Below are 21,251 nucleotides of genomic sequence, written 5' to 3' on the forward strand. Positions count from 1 at the left end.
TCTCCTCCCTTTACTTTGGTGGATATATCTTTGCACTACTGCTGTTACACTTCTACCTCTATGATTCTAGGGCACACTAAGAATAGAACATTTTGATGGATAGATCCTACAGGAAGCTTCCAGACGTACTCAGAGTAGATCAGTTAAAGGAATCCTTACCTTTTGTCTTCTATTGGACTTCCATCGACTGAAAATACGTGGTGTATCCAGTGAGCATGGATGTTGCTCTTGTATACTAGCCTTGTGCTTGTGGGAGGCAAAAGGCAGAGAGAACTTAGGTACTGCTATTCATAACTGTTACCTGTTACCTCTACTGTTACATTATGCCCGGGAAAGAATAAACAAAGCTCAGCTCTCTTTTGTCTTTGCCCTCATTCTAAATGGGCTGTACTGAGATTTTATTTGGTTTGAGGTTTTGTGGTGATTATGCTTATGGCATATTCATTAGTGGAGCAGCCAAGTGAGCAGGCATGTTCTATATATATTTACCATGAGTTTTTTAATTTTCTTTGTGTTCTTTACCAGGTTACATTTTTTCCGGGGTTCATAGAAAGAATTTGTATCTCCATATTGTTGCCAACAGTCTGCTTATTAGGAGCATTGGGCCTGATCTCCTTAAATGTTCACATTTACACTGACTTTTTATCTGTTTAAAGCAAATAACTCGAACAAAGTACTCATGTTTTATGAAAAGTTACCTTCTTCATTTCAGTTCTTCTGTGCTACATATTTTCTTGCTTTTTCTTGTTTTGGAGTTTTTAAATTGTTGGTATTGGTCCAAATTGCCATCTCGTAGTACAGGATCAGAAAGATCTGCATCTGCTTCTCAAAAAACAAGAACAAAAAAAATCTCTACTGCTCTGTTGTGAATCACATCTGTTGCCACCCAGGGAATGATGCCTTCAGGACTTTTTCCTTAGAAATTAATTTCCTCTTTGCCTGCTTTACTCTGTGTTTAATGATACAATTGTAGGGGGAAAAAAAAAGGTGCTTGCCTTCATTAAAGAACACACTAAATTTTTCTTCAGCAATTGTATTCTAACTTTTTGACAGGATATTTACCTTGCATGGTACCTGTATTCCAGAGTAAAGTTTAAGAATGTCTAATAATAGTAGTAGTACAACATACGTTGATTAGCATGATTTCTGGAAGCTTTTCTAAAATAAGCTTTTTTTATTCTAATAACTTCATATTAGCAGTAACTTGAACGTGTGGAATTGATAACTACATTTTCAAAAAAAGCATTATTAGAAATAGAAAGCTCTTTCACTATTCTGTAGTACCACCTTGAGCAGACTAGAGAGCTCAGTTTTGGGTTGTTTTTCTTGTTCTAAAAGTGGGCTATACTAGAAAATCTGTCTCTAGATATTTGAAGTGTTTGTATTTTGGGGAATAAAGTACAAGATGTGTTGTTTTGTCAGGGAGTATTAGTCTTCAACTAGAACACTAAAATTTAAGACAGAACTGCTGCTAAAGTTGAAACATGACTGATTGGCATCATGTAATATTTGAAACAATTTGTTGAGTCCCATTTTGGTATTTCATTCATTAGAAGAATTTAGAAGTAGGTTCTTAATTTGTCCACACAATTAAACTTAATTTCCATGTGGATGGCTGAAAAAGGTGTATTTTGCTGGGAGCTCTTTTTTTGGAAGCACTTTCATAACTGCAGCTACCCCTGTTTCTCTAATAACACGTCAGGTTTATTATGGCTGATGTTGAAAGTCTTATATTTATCTTGAGAAACATGAGCAAACTGTAGGTGTGTCTTTTATTATTTTATTATTTTATTTTTATTTTAATTATTTGTGGTTTGGATTATAATTTTGTGTAGCAGGTACATGTGGGTTTGCAGCCTCTTTTCTGATGTCATAGATGTTTCCTATTACCATAGCTGATAAAAAGGATTGTATAAGTAGAGATGCAAGTATTGAATCAGGATTTCCAGAATGTTTATTTCCATGTCTTTATGAGCTGGTTCTTTTTCCTTGCCTGTTTTTCTCTAAACCTCCTTCCCTGGCTCCTGATTTTTGCAAGATAGGAAAATCCATACTTTTCGGCACAGAAGCTTTTCTTCTCTGCTTGCTGAGAAAGAGGGGAGTGGAACACAGAAATTTTCCACCTATCTACTTTCTCTCACCAAGCAAGATATGGAGTTGGACTGATTTAATGGTGTCAGAAGAAATAATCTTTCCATATAATAATTATAGGCTAATTTTGTTTCCTGTTCAGTTTTCCTGAGCAGCAATTACAGAACTAGTGGGAAGTGGGTTTGACAGTTGCCTGCTGTCTCGCCTTCTGAGTAGTATTTAGTTTCACAACTCCTGAGGAGTGTTTATTTTGATTCAAAGCTTGGCAAAGCTAAGGGCAGTGGGATGATATTAGCATGCCTGAAAAGTAAGGAAGGTGATGCAAATTTGTTTGGAAATTTCTTGCAGTGAATATTGTTTGAAAGTGTGTGGGTTTTGTTTTTGCATTCTTTTAGAAATGGAGATTTTAGTTTCTTATGTTTATTGGAGGAAACTTTCATGTTTCTCAGGTGCAAACTGGAGACTGGATTTTTCTAGCCTCTAATTAAGTAAAAAATTTAATCAAATTTAACAAAAGGTCTCAATAAAAGTACAGCTTCTAAAGGCAGAAGAAGTAATTTCTCATGGTTTTATATGATTATGGTTTTAAAAAAATAATCTTGTTCTCCCATATAAAAGTAACTAAAAATTTCTGCTTTGCTAATTCTAGAGATCAGGACCTTTGTCTTCTGGGCTGTTTTCCAACCTTGGGAATGTTCTACTTCTCATGTGAATTTTTGATAATATTATGCATATTTTATGGAGAATTTATGCATTTCACATAAACCTTACTTTAAATAGTTTTAAAAATTCAAGAAATATGACTGTAGAAAGAAAAATCCTCAAAAACATGTAAGGAAAAGCAAATGGGAAGTGTCTTTTTTTTTAATTGTAGGAGTGGAATTTGGAATGATCATCTAGTACTGGTAAAACAGGAAGACATGGTTTGATAGTGCAGTGTGGTGGTGCAATACCTGAGATGAAGTGTCATTGTATGGATGTTCCCAGGCAGTAGAAGTGTTAGATCTCTCAGGTGTAAGTGGGAAAGACATGAGACTTTTACAGCCCTAATGAATCTTTGAAGATTGCTGATAGTTCTAGCCCTAATTAGGTACATAAACTGGATCCTAACTGGCCAAATAATTCTGTTTTGCAAATAGTAATTAGAGCATACATCATGCTTTTATTCTTGTCTTCTCCTGTGGCTTAGCATGTGTTTTGTCATACGGGGACAAAGACATGATGTAAAAATAGTCTAGGTGAATAAAAATAATATGCGGTATTTTATCCTCCATTTAAAAATATTATAGAAGCTTCAATAATGTCACTTCTGGTACCATGTTAATTTTTTTTTAGCATCAGAACTGTGTGGTTAAATATAAGACAAGCCTTACACTATACTGAGTTTGCTATGCCTCAGTAACCATAGGGAAAAAGGTTGAGGATGGGCCATTATCAAAATAGTCTTTTGGTAGCTGACCATGGAAGTTAGGCAGTAGTGACCTCTTTTTGCTTCATATACTCCACCATGGAAGGCTGAAGCCCTGACCTCTCAATTAGAGGTTTTCCAAACCAGAGGATGTGACTAGTTGGCAGAGGTGGATGCAGTGTCAGTCTGACTGACACCCTGTAGTTTCTTACAAATGTGAAATGAGCACAGCAAACACTGATTTTGTTCATTCTGCCTTATTCCGGTTGGAGGCTAAATCTGTCAAATTTGTAAGCAATGTTAGGTCTTGATGGCTTACTCTAGATAGCATTGACTGTGCTCGTTTGTGAGAATGTGTGCCTTCTTACACAAAGTGCAGGATATCTGTATGAATTTTGGGGAATTTGTGTTGGGTTCTTTTTCTTTAGATTTTCTGTTACCAGGTGCAAACTCTTGCATTGACTTTTGAGACTCAGTTCTATCCACATACTGCAAATTCTATCTTTTGCATAAAAGGGTTTTGTCTTCTATCAGGTTTGCATATTTAGTTATTGGCAGGATTAGTTTGCAGGTGGAACCAGGGATTTCTTTCAGTATGACTAACCCTGATCTTTCTCCACAAGCATTCCTTTAATTAACTAAACTGGTGCTAACTTGTGATTCATTCCTCCATTCTAAAAACAATTTGGGTTGGGATTTTTTGTGGCCTTCTCGTGGTGTTTTTTGCTGCTTTGTGATATACTTCTCCTTTATTACAGGAACACTTACACAGAATGAGATGATATTTAAGCGCCTCCACCTAGGTACTGTGTCCTATGGAACAGACACAATGGATGAAATACAGAGTCATATTATAAACTCTTATTCACAGGTATCTCATTTCATAAATTATTTGCCTTTTAATATCAAGGGGATTTTAACAGCATTGATTAGGAAGGACTTTGTACTGGTTTGTTTCTATTCTTTGAAACAAAAAAATAAAATAGAAGAGGAAATAAATTATAGATTAACTAATATTTCCATGTTGTTTACAATTTGATAAGAAAAATGTATATAAAAGTTCTTTTCTGTACTTAATTTGGATACATAAACACGACTGGCTGACCCAGTTAGGTTTGTGGACTGACCTTCTTGTCTGTGTCCTCATTTTCTCTTGTAAAAGGATTGTAGGATCAAAAATTGATTTGAGTATTTAGTTGTGCTGTGTTTTGAACTATGGCTCCATTCACATTTGCTTAAAATAAAAATGTTAATTTGATACCACACTGGACCCAGTTCATACTTTGTAGCTTTTAGGAAGAGGGGCAGGAGGGAAAGCAGTGAAAAGCAATGTATGTAATAAGTTTTTAGTTTGCAGCTTAAGTTTCTTAATTATTTCCGATCTAAACAAATCAACAAATCCCCTTCTTGAATTCTTTTCCTTGGATAAATCTATTTCAGCCTAATTCTTAGTAGGTGTAAGTAAGGTGACTAGTAAGTGAGATACAGTAATCAGCCTTGGAAATGAAATACAGAACTCCTTCATCTAGAGATCAGCAGTCCAAACTTGATTCAGAATGGGTTACTGAAAGTTACTGCTACTGACAATGTTCCTAAAAATCACCCAAACATAGTTTTGTTATAATGTGTAGTTTGGGTATTCACAGTAGCAACTGTAGCAGTAAATAATATTATCTGACATTCTATGTGAAAAGGAATTACACAATTCCTAGAGTTCTTACTACTTAAAGCTTTTACTAGTTTACTGTAAAATTTAGTGAGTGATACCCATGGTGAATCAAGTTTTTAGTAACCATAATGTACTTAAAATAAGGAAAAAATGTAAGAAATGTGAGAGAGGGGCTTTTTATCAATTGAATGGAAAAGATTTCCTAGGTTTGTTATTAGTAGATGATGAAAAGAACTTTGCTTGGAAGTTCCTGTTTTTCAGCTTTATATAACACTACTTGATGTTTAAATAATGCTTTAATTTTGTGTGTGTTAGTAGCAACTCTTTAAAACAGAAAAATGATGGAGTCTCCATAACAAACCAAGTAACTACTAAACAATTGTTTCAATAAAAAAAAGTGTGGTGATGTTTTTATTTAATCTATGATAATAGAAGCTGCCAGTTAGCTATGCAGTGGTTCTTGTGTGACATTGATTTTATCCCTTGTTTGTGTTCTGTTTTATTATTACAGTGGACCTACTAGACTATTGTCATCTTAATGTAACACACAAATCTATTACAACCTGATTATATTTCCCCACTGGAAGCATTTTGTGATAGAGGGCATAATCTTTAATGGAATTTGTGTGAAATTAAATTATACAAGCATCAATAAACATAACATAATTCAGAAGGAGTAAATCAGCTTAATTTATTTGTGACTGTAATGGCATCAGCGTTAGCAGAATGCAAATGCAGAGGTTTAAAGCAGTAGCTGAAAAGCAGTGCCAGATGAGCAGAAAGTTAAACCCTTTATTAGACAACACTGTAATTTCATGGGCAGAATGTTCACAGTTCAGCAGATTGCAGTCAGGAGGAAAAAAGCATAGATTCTGAAGAGGTTTTCTGAGTTCCACTGTAGTGAACAGAAGAGCCTTTGGTACTACTGCTGATGTATTTAGTGTGCTGATTTTTAAAGGGGAAAAACAACCAACTACCAACACAACCCAATAAAACACAAACCAAAAAGAACACCCAACTTCTTTTCAACTAATTATTAACATATAGTACTTTTCAGAGGAAGTTTAGTTCTGTCATGTGCTCAAGAATTTCTGAAGGATAACTTAAAATAGTGCTAGTTTAGTGGCTATGCAACAGTAATGTGATCTTCAAACGTGTCAAACTGTTATTTTGCATGATTATTTTATTAGATTGTTGCAGTCTTGTAAGGACAAACACATTTCAGCCTGCAGCAAAAGCGTAAAACTGCATTAGTTCAAAAATAGTACAGAAATTGTGTAGGTTATAAATTAAATCAGTAATATTTGTATTGTAATGATTCCTAATATTTTAAATTAGTATTAATATTTAAAATATTCCTAATATTTGAAATTATCTGAAGTGAGGTAGCAGGGATTTCTGCAGATTCTTTTCAGCCTATTCAGCCCTTTTGCTTGCATACTTGTTTTCATTTCACATTTTTCAATTGTTTTCAGGCTCTGGTACTGAAATCTGGCTACAAATGTCGACAGTTTTATATCATTCCCTAAGAAAAGTAGATGAGGGGTTTTGTGAATCGCAAACTGAATGAGTTCACAGAAGGTTATATAAAAATCAATACATGGTTACTAGCCTTAGCATTTAGCAACCTTTGTAAAGGGACCAGTCATATATATACATATATATATAAGTGTTCATGTTTTGTTTCTGTTATTGAACTTTGGTTTACTATTCATTGTGTTGGGTCTTGAAGGTGCACTCTCAGAACAGTGGAAACAGTACGAGTTCAACACCATCTAGGAAACCTCAGTCGTCTGCACCCAAAGTGCGTAAGAGCGTCAGCAGTCGGATACACGAGGCAGTGAAGGCCATTGCACTCTGCCACAATGTCACCCCAGTATATGAATCCCGAGCTGGTGTGTCTGGAGAAACAGAATATGCAGAAGTGGATCAGGACTTCAGTGATGAAAATCGAACTTACCAGGCTTCCAGCCCTGATGAGGTTAGTATGCATCAGTGAAAATATTAGTATGTCATAAAGAACAGGCTAAGCTAAGGTAAAAAGAGAAGAACTGTGAAAGAAGTGTGTTCTGAGCATGGGTTTGTTTAAAATTAGTAGTAATCTAGTTTGATTTTTTCCTACAGCTGTAGAAAGGATCTAGTGTTCCTTTGGTGCATAAAAGTGTTTTCAGTTGTTTGACTAAAAGATCTCTGTGCTTTGGGATCAATACTGTGTTGAGGATTGCAATTAAAGTTATTAGGTGTAGTCTCAAAACATTAATCCATGTTTGTTAAAGGGAATATGAAACTGCTTTGAGGGATGAACAACCAGGCACACTAGCTAGAGATGCTCCCAGTTATTGGAAGGTATAGATTCTTAACAGGAAGTAAAAGAAACAGCAAACTTCAAACGCTCCTGTAGAAAAGCTTTTGGGTTTCAAACCCTACGCAGCTTCATATTCCTTCAGAGTTCAGTCAAAGGTGCATCAAGTGTAGCACAGATTTAAACTCCATTTCAGTAAAAACATGCATTTGACTTCTATTGAAATCCAAATTTTAAACAAATCCCTCTTCTTTCATTGGATGTGAGTTATTGTTCTGAATAATCCTGTTTTGGGCCATAAATTGATTGCCTAAAATACAATCTAAAAAGATACTGGAAGAGAGAGGCAAAGCTCATATTTCAAGGAAGTTCACTGTATAAAAAGAGCTATGTAGCTGATACAGTAAAACAGAGAAATAGAGTATTTTGAGGTTGGTTTGCCTCTGAAAGTGATCTGGTTGAGAGTGGCATCTTTGTTTTAAAGAAATTGTAGCTTTGTCGGAAGCTTGGATGTACTGTGGGTGTTGCAGCCACAGTAGCTTAGTCACAAGTAAAACAAGGTTGTTGCAAGATGTGAAGAAGGGAGTGTGTATCTGAAAGCCTGATCTAACACAAGGCAGTGTTTCTTCCACAATCTTCATCTTGCCACATCATAACGTATTACTCATGGTATACATTTTGTTTTCATGTCTAATATGTCACTATGTGTAATGCTAACAAAACTCTAGCATTTCAAACTGCAGGCTGTAATTGCTAAAAGTAACAAGTCTATACCAAATGTTTTTAGGAATGCAAGAAATAAAATTAAATCTGTCTTCACACAGTACTGAACTAGCAGGCATTATATGTATTTTAGATGCTATAAACACAGTTCATAGTGTCAAAGGATTGTAGAACATAAAGTGGCTGGTTCTCAGTGGTTAAAAAACAGGAATCAAAAACATTTTAAAAGCATTTTTAAAAATAATTTTTAAATCATTTAAAAAACATTCTTTACAATAAGCTCTAGGCAGAACTTGGGACACTGCTATTTGGCTAAAATCAATAATCCATAATACTGTATGTAGTGTTACACAGTGTGAGTTGATCTGCATCATGAATTGAGAATGCTGGGAGGGCATTTGCTTATACCAGAGGTATACTGTAAATATAGTTTTTTAGTGTAGTTGTATAATGTTTGACTTGTATTATGCACATGTGTACAAATTTTCATGTTTGCTAAACAGATCAGTTTAATGAACCCGTGAGGTATTACTGAATGTAATGAATGACTGCACGAGCAGGTATCTGCCTATGAAGATATGATGGCAACTATAAATTAAGTAAACATTCTGCTATAATAGCCAAAGGTATTACTAAATCAGGTGAAGAGACATGCAATTGAGAGATTATGTGAGCTTTTTTTTCTCCCGTTTGCTCTTCTCTCCCTGTGGACTTTCGTATATTCATTCAGTTGTTTGAAACCTGAAAATGCTACCATGAAGAGCAATTCTCCTCCTATATTTGCTAAAGGAAGCAGCTGTATGACTCAAGAATTATGCAAGTGGTGCCCTGGGAAGACAGTAGGGAATTTGACCTTGGAAAGAGGAAAGGAAAGTTGATAAAGTGCTAACACGACAGATCTGGGACTCAGGGTGGAAAGGGAAGTGGAAGAGGAAATTTGCAACAAAGAAACTGTTAGCCCTTCAAGGGATAGAATGCTCAGATATCCTTTTAATAATGTTTTTTTTAGCATCTCAACTCATACATTGAAACTATATGACAGTGAAATGACAGTGACATTCTGAAACAGCATTAAATTTCCTTTTGTTTCTCAAAGATAATGCTAAAATATTAGTAACAATATCTTATTGAACAAATATGCTTTAATATACTGAGAAATTGATGTTAAATGAAGTTTTATAAAAATATGAAGCCTCCCAAAAAACGTAAACAGCATAGAAATTGCAGCATGACAGCAAAAAAGCCTAAGAGTTTAAAGACTAGCAGGTCTTTATCATAATTTTTTTAAGACTTCTATTGATGCAATGTTTGCAAATCACTGGAGCCTAAGGAAAATAATGTAAATGGTTCATTATTTAGCTTATTGAACTTTCCTGCAGTTAGGTTGACGGATGATGCCAATGTTTCCCAATCACCAAAGTACCATTTTAAAAGCATTTTTTATTGAATAAAGTGCTTTGAATATTGCACCCTGGAGCTTTATTTAGGGAAATGGTTCAATTGATGTTTTCTGTTTAACCTCAGCACTGACCTATCACAACATATTTGGTTAATAAGCAACATTATCATTTAATAGACTTAAACAGTTTTATGCATTGTATTTTCTCAACATTACAACTCTGTTCTCTTAGATTTTGTTTATGGATCTGGCTTGATTGCAGTCTTTTGAAACAAGATGTTATTTGCACAGTCATCTGTTGCATTATATAATATTGCATGATCTCCCCATAGAATGTAAAGAGCAGAGAACAGTAAGTATAAACTATTCTTCCATGTAGGAAAGTATAAGAAGCAGTTTAGTAATATGCTGACACACTATACACTTAATGAATTGACTTGAGGAACTCATTTGAAATTCTTCACATCTGTGTGTATATGTATGGATCCATATACAGATAAAATATAACCATAACAAAGTATGCACATTTAGAAGTAGGTACATTCATCATAAAAGATGTATTTATCTATTGTTAGAGTAACCTGAGATAAGTAACTGATTTTGTATTCATAATGTGAACCCTACTTATGCCAGGCTCTTTGTTTCTTATGATAAGTGATCAATATTTCATTTTCTCTGAAAGAGTGGAAAGTTTCATTTGTCTGTCACTTGTCCTCTACAGCTGTAGCATAGCAAACAATAAACATTCACTGAGAACTCACTGAAGAAAAAGAAAACAGCTCCTACTTGACCATCGTAAGTGTGGGTTCAGTTCATCTGTAGAAAGCCAGCTACCTTAATGTAATGAACAATCATAAAAGAATATAAGCTAAGTAGGTAAAGCAATAGAGTTCAAAGGTCAGAGACCCAAGCAATTCAGGGCATGCTGTGAACAGGAGCCTTTGAAGACCTTTGTGCCCTGTGGTCAGAAAAGGTTGATCAGTCATGATTTTTAATGACTGCTTACTCTCATAAACCAGCCATTTATTGGTTATGCTTTGTCCTGCACTGTTATATTCTCAAGCATTTCTAATTCCAGGATCTTGAATATATAAATACTATCTTAAAGTGTGGTCAGTTATTTAATGCCAACATTTCTGTCCAGAGACAACAGAGTTGCTAAAATTAATTACAAGGATACAAAGCCAATCATTTAGAAACAGACAAGGAAACTATATGCCCTTAGTGAAGCAGCTTTTGGGTTTACAAAAGTGAAGCTGTAATGTATGAGACATGTTGTATTGTTTAATTCATTTTATTGTGTGTGCTTATTGAAGCAAGACTAATTGTGTTGTTTTGTCAATGTATTGTGAAAAGCAAATCACTCAGTAGCATAAAACCATCACTTGCATGACCTTCGAGACCCACAAAGAATAACTACTCCATAGCTTGTCTTGAATATTGATCAGCAGTTTTTTCACATGATCAAGCTGTATTTTTAAGTTAATAATTTAATTTTAATTATGAAGTTTCTTGATGAAAAGTGATAGACCGCAAATGTTAGTTATCAAATCACTGTTTATAAATATAAACAAACCTGCGCTGACTGGAAACATATATGAGTTGTTGTTGAACAATCCAGACAAACTGTTGGAAACACTCAGGCAATGGAAAAAGGAAATCTCACTGCTGCTTTCCTGTTTCCAAAGCAATAGCTTTACCTTCAAAATACCACACTTAAAATCTCTTATATGACAGTCTGATTTCTAAAGCAGATCCTGTTGTCTGAAGTGAAGATGCTCTTAAATACTCTGAAAGAAACAGAGGTTGGGTACGTGCGAATTCTTCTAAGGAGAAAAACTACCTTACAAAATTTCCATCCCTAGTCTTTCTTTCTTACCCTACAAATTGCTCCCTTATAGATGCCAAAACCCTTGAAGACTTTATTATTTGGCTTCTTTTTCAGTTTAAGTGGTCAGGTTCATAGCATAGCTCCAGGAAAGCCGTCAGCACAACTGTGATGGAACTCCCAGACTCTTGGATGAGGTGGAGAAGGAACAGCCAACACCAGACATGAGGCAGTGGATCTTTTTCTTAAACTGATGTTAGCTCAAACAAGAATATTGTACATTGAAAGTAATAATTAGTTGGTCATAAACTGTTTTGAGCAACACTTTGTAAATATTGATCAGTTTTCTGATCAATAGTTTTCTGATCTAGTTTTCTGCTAGGGAGCAGCAATGATAGCCTGGCCCACAAGGAAAGTAAAGCCAGGAGCTGGGCATGATAGCCAGGCTGCTAGAGGCATTGACCTCAGTGATGAGGTGTAAAGCCCCACCATATCCAGGCAAGGTGAAAAGATCATGTCCTGTAATGGAAACCATGCAAGAGAGAGTATGTATTATTGTACAGGCCTGTGGTGATGAGGCATGTCAGAATTCAAACCAGGAAGGTAAATCACTAAGTCAAGATCAGGTCCCAAGACAGTAACCAGTATTAGGCACAGCCTGGTGATTGCAAGGAAAGTTCATGACAGTGAGGCAGGTTCAAGCCAGGAGGTCGTGTCTGCCTATCAGAGTCAGATCAGCAGGGTACGTGGCCAAACGTTGGCACAGCTGCAACACGACCGCATTGTAGAGCTCTCCCATTGGAAGGGGGAGGGCAGCCTCCATGGAGGCTTCTTTGAGCTGTTTCTTCATCACAGCTTTTAACAGTGAAAGGAGGATGCACTCAGGATCTGCACTCAGGATGCACTTAACAGTTTCAGTCTAAATCTCTCTATGAGAGAATATTCAAAACTATTCTGTCTGGTTTATAGAAGGTTATGTTTAAGTCAAGTGAGTATCCAATCTCTGTTTCAGTTTAACCAAGGTAAGAGGAGGATGCATTGTTTGTTCAGTGGAGTATTTACATCTGCTTTTTTTCTAAAAAATATTATTAAAAAAAATAAAATAGTGGCTTAGGTTCTAAAGCAAGCAGCCTTAGAGCATGTTTTCGGTCTTCTGCCAAGCAGTAACAACCTTTTAGGACAGATCCAGTAAGTGCAGGTCTTCAGGATTCAGCAAGGTTCTTCAAGTACCTCACTTCAAAGGACAGATCCAGTAAGTGCAGGTCTTCAGGATTCGGCAGGGTGCTTCAAGTACCTCACTTCAAATCCATCACAGGCATTTATAATCCTGTGTGCCCAAAGGCAAGATGAGTTTCATTTTCTCAAGTGACTAGATCAGGTTTTCTTTACCTGGGACTCCTTCATGCCATCCTGTTCCCAAGATGACAAGTAGTTAGGTTTTCTACAGAGCAAAGCACTCAGTGTTGCAGTTCCCCCAAAAATTAGTAAAACAGCTGGGTGATAAGTGATATTTCCTGTTGGTCCAGCGGAAGCTAAGGAGGATGTTCATCTGAGATGGAATGAGAGTGCTCTTCGTTGTATAAGTTACTCACCTTCACATGGAAAGGTCAGGAGAATTCAGAAATGGGCTTTGAGTTGAGCTGTGTAAAGATCAGTCCTGTACATATTGATGGAATGGCCTAAAGCCATCTATCACTGGTCCAGAGAGAAGCAAACTCCTGTTACTAGATAGAGTAGGAAGGTATTTAACTCTGTCATCCTAAGCTGAAAGTAAATAAAGATATTGGAGTTCCTTTAAATGTTTTCAACGGACAGTCTATTTCATCTTACAGTCAGGCCTTAATTTTGACTATTGAGTCATATACTTAAATATTTGTAGCATTAATTTCATTGAGGTTCTTAAATGGGAGTCATAAGCTAATAGAACTTACTCTAGAAGAATTTTTTGTGCTTAAAGAAAAGTGTTGGCACCGTAGTTGAAAAAAAACCTCCTTTAGAATTTGGTTGGTTAACAATACAATGAAATATACGAAGGGTTTGCCTATCAGTTTGCATGTTTAGATTCTAAAGTTTTTTTTAATTGTTGATTACTGTGTATTTTAAGTTAAAAATCAGACTAATGTTCTAATTAAATATTCAGACATGCTGCCATGGTCTGTAACAATGGTGCTTTTGAAGTTTCACCTCCTCATGCCCCTCTCAAGACACAGATGTTCTTCAGGCAACTGAGCTAGAGACACCCTCCTGCTTAGAGAAGCTTCTTCCACCTTCTGAGCTGCTACTGCTCTAGGTGATGATGTGGTTTCACAGTTACTGCTTGCTTTGGGACAGTTTCCCTATAAAAATCTCTGAATTTGGCTTTGAATGGAAATCTCTGCCCTGGTAATTGAAGTGTTTAATATTTGGGACTGTGAGCTGTAGAACCTCTGAGGGTCAGGTGGCCTCTAGTGGGGAGATGCTGCTGACAGAGACAACCAGAGCTCAACTGTGGACATGTGGTAATTAGAAACATCTGAAAGATTTGGGGTAAGCAACACTGAACGATGTGTTTCTCAGTAACTTGTGTCAGATCTGTTGCATTTTTGTTTCACAATGCAAGTATTTGCTCCCTTCATTCCTAATTTGGAGTTTGCTTCTTTGACATTGTCACATGAGAGTTGTCCTTACCCTTTGGATTGCTGCTGATGAGGAAGACAACTAGCAAGTCAGCAGCCACAGTTGCTTTCTTTGCTCCCATCTACACTACCTGTCCTGGGAATGCTACAAAGTTAGTGGATTCAAGTGCATAGCAGTGTCTCAGTAATGTCTTTTATCTACCAATGTGTTCATGTCTACTGGGCAGCCATTTTCCCTAGGTGGAGAGCTTTGTGATAATCCAGACAAGAATATTCAAATAAGCCCCTAAACTGGATTCAGGAAATTTGACACATTTCATCTGTGTGTGTGTGTTAGCAAATTAGTGTTTATCAGCAAATAAATATCATTAGAATGGATTTTCTTTTAAGACAAAATGGTAGCATCACCAAGCAAAGACTTTTGTGCTTGTCCAACCCTTGATTGCTTTATCTGACTTCAACCAATATGTCAAGTCCTGTAGAAGCCACACCTGCTGCATTTTGTGGGGGCATTCTAGGTGCTCTTGATTTAGGCACGCTAGATTGCAAGAGCATTTTGATGCAGGGTTTCAGAAATGTATTGAAGAGAGGGGAAACCTCAAGAAGAGACACTTGCCTAACAATCCTTTTTCTGAACTCTCTATAGCCAGCCCTTCAGTCTGTATTTATTTGTTAAAATTTGTAATGTAGATTTTCATGCTGTTTGTGAAATACTTTTTTTGTAATTTTTTTAAAAAATTGTACATTCTAAAACCTTCAGATATTTAGTGGTTAAGTCTGGCTGTGTTGTTCTGGATGCTGTTCTGATTCATTCTGAATGACAAGAGTCAAACTTCTTGTCTTGCTCTCAAGTTTGTTCAGTGTCCTTTTAGGCATGTATTTGACTCTTGAGCCTTATTGACTGTTTCTGGTGTGGTATTTGCACTGATCAATTTAAAAGAAAAAATAAATATGCAGTTGTGTGTAGGTCAGGTATAAGAATCCAAAATGACTGTGCTGCAAAATGCTAATTCAAATGGTAGGTGAAGCCAAGCATAAATGAAATAATAAACACATGTGAGTCACCAAATATAGAACACTTAAGTCCTAGCTGCAGAGGACACAAATGAGATGATAGGGTGTTAGTAGCAAAATGCAATTTACAGGTCAGAATGTAATAGTAACCTTTCACTGTGAAAATTGAAAATTAACCTTGGGAGTATGGGATCATTTACAGCTTATATGGTACTTTCATTGAAGAAGAAAAGTCTTTACAAAGGCTACTGTAATTTTAGATATTTTAAAATCTGAAAATTTCAAAGTGTGTTCTAATCTCTTCTGTAACTGCATCTCACTGTATTTTCATTTGGGGAGGCCTGCACAGATGGCACTGCTAGGGTTTCTTAGGGGTTCACATAGGTTGGTTATCTTTCAATTTTAAATTTTCATAGAAGCTACAGTGATTTACTTATTTTGTATGAAATTCTTAGCATCAGTCATGTCTGTTGAACTTACCTAGGGATTTTACTACTTGCAGGTCTTTTATCAGACTGCTTGATTTTCATTTTTTTTCATCTTACCTGAGATTAGTAGCAACGGGGGTTGCATAAAAATCATGTGAACTTCATGATAATTATCTTTCTGGTAATTTAAAAATCTGGTTTCTAAAAATGATTAAAATTTGGAAAAATAAAAGTAGATTGAGAATGCTGATTTTTTTACATCAGAAACTTCCCATTTAGATATAGAATATGACTTTTACATAAACAGTAACATCAGTAAAGCAGTTAACATAAAGTATTAATTTTCTGAAGGACTAAATCACGTGGTGGTGATAGATATTTAAAGCATAACATAGAAGAATGTAGAAGCAGGATGTCATGCACTTCAAGCAGCAAATTTTTTTAAAAAAGGAATCTCTACTGCATGCATTTAAGATGCCATGTAGTGGTAGCTAATAGTGATTACTGCACAATGCAGCATTTCTAGGTTCATAGAAGGGACTCTCACCTGTGTTTGTGGGATGTGGTATTGGTTTCCATCTCATTATTGTTGAAACAAAGTAATAGAATGATGCAAGTGAGCAAAGTAAGCTAAAAGTAAGGTCCATTGCTTATCTATTCACTACGTATTACATTGTCTCAACTTGTATGTAATTGTAGATCTAATAAAATGCTTTTTATGAAAATACTCCCAAAGTCTTTTGCTTACATTGTGGTGGCTTTGTTGGTACAGAAATTGCATTCTGGTTTTGCATAATTTCTAAATTTCTACTGGATATCCTTGACGTATTGTTGAATATGTATGGGATTTTTGTTAAACTGTTATTTCTGAACAATATAATCTAAATTACTCATTTTCAGTAATAAATTCAAGTAAGTTTTTTTATTCTCCGTAAGAAATTTTGTAAGCTCTCAAGGAGAATAACTCATTTGATGTATTAAAATTTTGTACTCAGTCTACGGCTATTCATTTTTTTTTTTCCAAGATTCTTGCAAGAGTTTAGACTTTTACCCTAGTAACAGTTGTTTGGCTTTAGCCTAATTGATATAACAGTGTAATAGACCTTTCACACTTAAACATGTCCTTTATTCCCATTTTTGTGTGTGTGTGTGTGTGTTTCTTTAGGTAGCTCTGGTGCAGTGGACAGAGAGTGTGGGCCTCACTCTGGTTAACAGGGATCTGACCTCAATGCAGCTGAAGACCCCTGGTGGACACATCCTGACGTACTATATCCTGCAGATCTTCCCCTTCACTTCCGAGAGCAAGCGCATGGGCATCATAGTTAGGGTAATTTTGCAGGTGTCCTGGGTTGGATTTCTCAAAAAATGATTGTATTAGGTGCTTATTCTTACAAGTTTAGTAGCAAGTTCATCCTTCAGGGAAGGCATTTCACAAAATTCTCAAATGGAAAGTATAGACATGAAATACTAGGCAAGCAGTTGTAGGTGAATCAGGCTAACCTGATGTTGCAGGGAGCCTTGTAAAGGACAAACTCTTCTCTTAACATGGGAGCATGTTAACTTCACTGCTTCCTGCTTAGCCTCTGGTGCTGCAAATTGCCTTTAAGCCTTTGGTTTTAATGTTTTATTTGTTCCTTTCACCCAAAATATGTTGCCTCTTCAACAGGGAAGTTTAAACCTTGGCAAATGTTAAGCCATCCACACTCCATATTTCTACCTTCTCCCTGCCTAAAATCAGACACTGTAGCAGAACAGCTTCAGTAGATGTTTAGGTCAGTGCCAAGTTCCAGTTAAGCAAGTGTCACACTCATCCCATTTTTTATCTGCCTGTGGTGACAAGCCAGGCACGCCATCAGCCTTAGGTAAGGATACTTCAGGTGGAAGTGCATGGGCAGGTCTGGAGAGACCTTGGCAAGTCTGTGTTTCATTAGTTGAGGAGCCTGTGAACAGTGACGTGTTCAGAGATATTCTAAGAAGTTTGCAGATCAGACTAATCCCCTCCTTCTGCAACAGACAATACCTTAGAAACTCCTAATTTGGATTATATTGTGTAGATTCACTGAATATGCAATGAGTGTTGCATCATTAAAACAACATTAACAAGCATTTACTCTTAAGTTATTTGTAAATTTTTAATTACTTAGGTATTTCAAAGATACTGAGATTTCAAAACAGATACTACCTAACCAAAACAGGTTAGGTAATATCTGCCACCAAAGCAACAAAATAGTAGTTAGAGGAGGCATAACGATGATATTTTAAAATTTAGTTTAGGGACACTAAGAATCTGTTAGGCACATTGACTTCAGTTAGAACTGATCCTCTTACATGAGAAAGTAGGGGATCTGCATCTCAGGGGAATCAAATATGTAATTTGAATTAGTAACATCAAGTAATAAAATTTGCCTATTTCCTGCCAAAGTACTTTATCTTTTATATATAGTAATCCATTGACTCCTTCAGAAGATAATTAAGTTATTGGTAGGTAATTGTTTTGACTGTATAAGCAGATATTCTCTCCTCCCTCCTCCATTTCTTTTGTAAAATTTTAGGATGAATCTACAGGAGAAATTACATTTTACATGAAGGGTGCAGATGTTGCCATGTCCACTATTGTACAGTACAATGATTGGTTGGAAGAAGAGGTAAGAAACATATTCAGAATTTATGAAAACAAAAATTTGTAAAAACTAAAAATAAAAAACAGAAATACCAGGTGTTGTTGGAATATGTTTAAGTGAAAATCTGTGCCAATGCCATAATGGGTTTTGAAGTTCAGTTACACATACCCTGAATGGTTTTTAGGGGATTAAAATTATTTCCAATTCTACAGGCAAAGCAAAGCTGGTAGTCATAGCAGAACACGTTCCTACTTAAAACAAGGAAAGTTGTTTTTCATTGACTGACCTTTCACATAAAACCTAATTACTTCTGAGAAGTATTCTGCTATAAATCTGTTTTATCCTGAAATGCCCTTGTATAAGTGAGGTATGATTATGAATTACGGAGTTTAATAAGGGTTGCATCTAAACTGAAATATTTTTTGCCACATTTCTCAAACTTCAAATAATGTAGTGACTGAATTTCAAAGCTGATTAGTATTTTTCACTGTGTTGCTCTAGTGGGTACCAGCAATCACCTTATTTTTGACCCTACATAGAGACAATATGTTAATACAATGATTACACCATGTATGTTCATAATGGTATTGGCAATATGAATCAATATTTGCTGCAGGGCAGTTTGATTTATTCAGGGACATGAATAAATTAAACTCCCTCAAGACCTAGCAAAATGTCATAAAAATTACTTTTGGCGATAATGATGCACAATTAATTGTAAAATACTTGTTTAATTTATTTAGCTTTATTAGGTCAAATCAATAAGTGTTTGCACTGGAGAGCCTTGTTTTTCATTAAGACATGCTATTCCATGGCTATCTTTAATGTGTAGATGTTTTTCTGATAAGAGGTATGTTCAGTGGAAAAAGAAAATGTAGCTCTGTTACGTGCCTCAGAAGTAGTTTTAATTTGTTTTAGAGCTTCAACCTTAAAGAAATTTTCTTTAAGCTAGGAGAGGAAATCTAATTGGCTTACCAATAGCGTACCACTTCATTTGGGGAACCTGAAGTATAATTGCTTTTTATTCAGTTTGTGTTGTCTCCAAAGCATTTTAAGAGCTTAAAGGAACCCTTAAAGTTATAGTACAGATATACCCTGTTAGCATATGGAATAAAACATGTACATATGATTGAATATTTGCATAACTGTTCTGTGGTTTGTTCCATTTAGTGTGGTAATATGGCACGAGAAGGACTGCGTACACTGGTTGTTGCCAAAAAATCGCTGACTGAAGAACAGTATCAAGATTTTGAGGTATAAAAGGACAGAGTGATCTTGTGCTTTAGCATATGTAATTACTTCAAGGAGAACATTCCTCTTTTTTATTCTTTTAAGATGCAAAAAAAGATGATTCATAGCTAAATATTGACAGTTGAGGTATGGCCCACAACTTATTAAAGACTTTGTCATTCATTAGTAATGGCTCTGCAGTCATACATAGGATACTGTTCTGCTTTATTATGGAATTGGACAGTGTTTTCCCAGAAACTAGTGTAATGTTATTTCTGTAGCTTCAGTATTACCTAAAAAGATCTACTTCTTCTCAAAGATAAGGGCATTCCTCCCTCGATGCTGTGATGCCTCATTCTTAGTAGTTCTTCAGAAGGCATCTTCCTGAGGTGATTAGTCAGAAAAACCTTGTATAACATCAGGTGTAAAGTAAAATTGCTCTTAGTCTTGTTCTTCATTAAAGTTATTTAAAGACAAACATTTAGCCTAATGAATCCATGCCAGCACTGATTGGTAGACTGAATGTATACTTTGAGTTGTAGCAAACTCTGAGTGGTTTTGTGTTTGTGCAGAGTCGATATAACCAAGCAAAGTTAAGCATACATGATAGAAACCTGAAGGTTGCTGCTGTTGTAGAGAGTTTGGAGCGAGAAATGGAATTGCTGTGTCTCACTGGAGTAGAAGATCAGCTGCAAGCAGATGTTAGACCAACTCTAGAGATGCTAAGGAATGCTGGAATAAAGGTACTAAACTCATACTCCTGACATAAGAGCTTATAATATATTAACTTTTTAAATCAAGACATAAATTATATTTGTCTATATTCAGGTTCTTTCAAAGTAAGAAATAAGTCATAAGCACATTCTGGGCATGAACTAGCAGAACTAAACAAGGCACTGGGTGAAGTTCCCTTATCCACCACAGGTTTCATTAATCTTAAGATTACTTCTGTAGGAAAACTATCAATGAGTAGATGTATGTGTGTCTCAGTCATTTATCGCCTGACTGTCTACAGTAAACTGTCCTAGCTGACACTAAATGAGTTGGCATAAGATTTGTGTGACAACAATGTTTTCGGGTTTGATGCTCATGAGAAGTTTCATCAAAGATCAGAAGGTGATTTGTTTGAACTAGAATTCAGAACTGTCCTTGGAGTTTGTTCAAATCATGTTAAAGGGACAGTGTCAAAAGCTTTGCACAAGAGTTTGCCTTTGTTCATAGGCAGGCTTTGCTAGCCACCTGTCAATTGCACATTTAGAAGTAATACATTTCTTTGAGAGAGGGTTTGAAGTGAAGATACGAACAATATCTGAGGGGAGTGGAAAGATTATATACATTTTGCCTGAAGCAGAGTGTGACACTGCTCTGAAAAGGTGTGTGGGTTTTGTGTTGGTTAAACTGAGTCAGGCGCATTGTGGTATTTTAGCCTGTAGAGAAGAGTAAGTTATTTTGCTTTGAAGTGAACGTGTGAAATCTCTCATTATGAGAGAGGAGCAGCAGTGCATAGGGCTCTGCCTTGGGACAAGTGATGACCCAGTTGAGAATTTATGGGTTAGAATTAGTGGGCAGACCAGTGTGGACAGCATTATGGTGAGCGTCTGCTACAAACTGCCTGATCAAGGAGTGGTAGAAGAGGCCTTCTTCAAAGAAGTGGAAGAAGCCTCCCATTTGCATACACTGGTCCTTGTGCTGGACTTCAGCCCCTCCAATATCTGCTGGAAGGGCAGCACAGGAGGGCACAAGCAAGCTGGGAGAAGTTGGGAGTGCATTGATGATAATTTCCTGACACAGGTGATTGAAGAATCAACAAGAAGGGATGCTCTACTAGTACTCTTAATAACAAACAGGGATGAATTGATCAGGGTTGTGAAAGTTGGTTGAGGGGACAGCCTTGGCTGCTTACAGTGGTTATGAGAGGGTGAA

At 36.1% G+C, this 21,251-nt stretch overlaps 1 protein-coding gene across 1 annotated transcript in view; it reads left to right on the plus strand.

Annotated features, from left to right (window-relative positions):
• Nucleotides 1-21,251, plus strand: part of LOC103801782 (probable phospholipid-transporting ATPase IIB) — a gene marked incomplete at its 5' end in the record, with an annotated part of 38,993 nt that overhangs the window by 4,271 nt on the left and 13,471 nt on the right. The window contains 6 exons of the mRNA XM_009074210.1: nt 4,258-4,370; nt 6,901-7,149; nt 16,643-16,804; nt 18,030-18,122; nt 19,269-19,352; nt 19,901-20,071. Coding sequence (XP_009072458.1) covers nt 4,258-4,370; nt 6,901-7,149; nt 16,643-16,804; nt 18,030-18,122; nt 19,269-19,352; nt 19,901-20,071 — 872 coding nt within the window. The remainder of the gene's footprint in view (nt 1-4,257; nt 4,371-6,900; nt 7,150-16,642; nt 16,805-18,029; nt 18,123-19,268; nt 19,353-19,900; nt 20,072-21,251) is intronic.

Source organism: Acanthisitta chloris, unplaced genomic scaffold (assembly GCF_000695815.1).
Source record: "Acanthisitta chloris isolate BGI_N310 unplaced genomic scaffold, ASM69581v1 scaffold43134, whole genome shotgun sequence".
In the NCBI taxonomy this organism is placed as follows: domain Eukaryota; kingdom Metazoa; phylum Chordata; class Aves; order Passeriformes; family Acanthisittidae; genus Acanthisitta; species Acanthisitta chloris.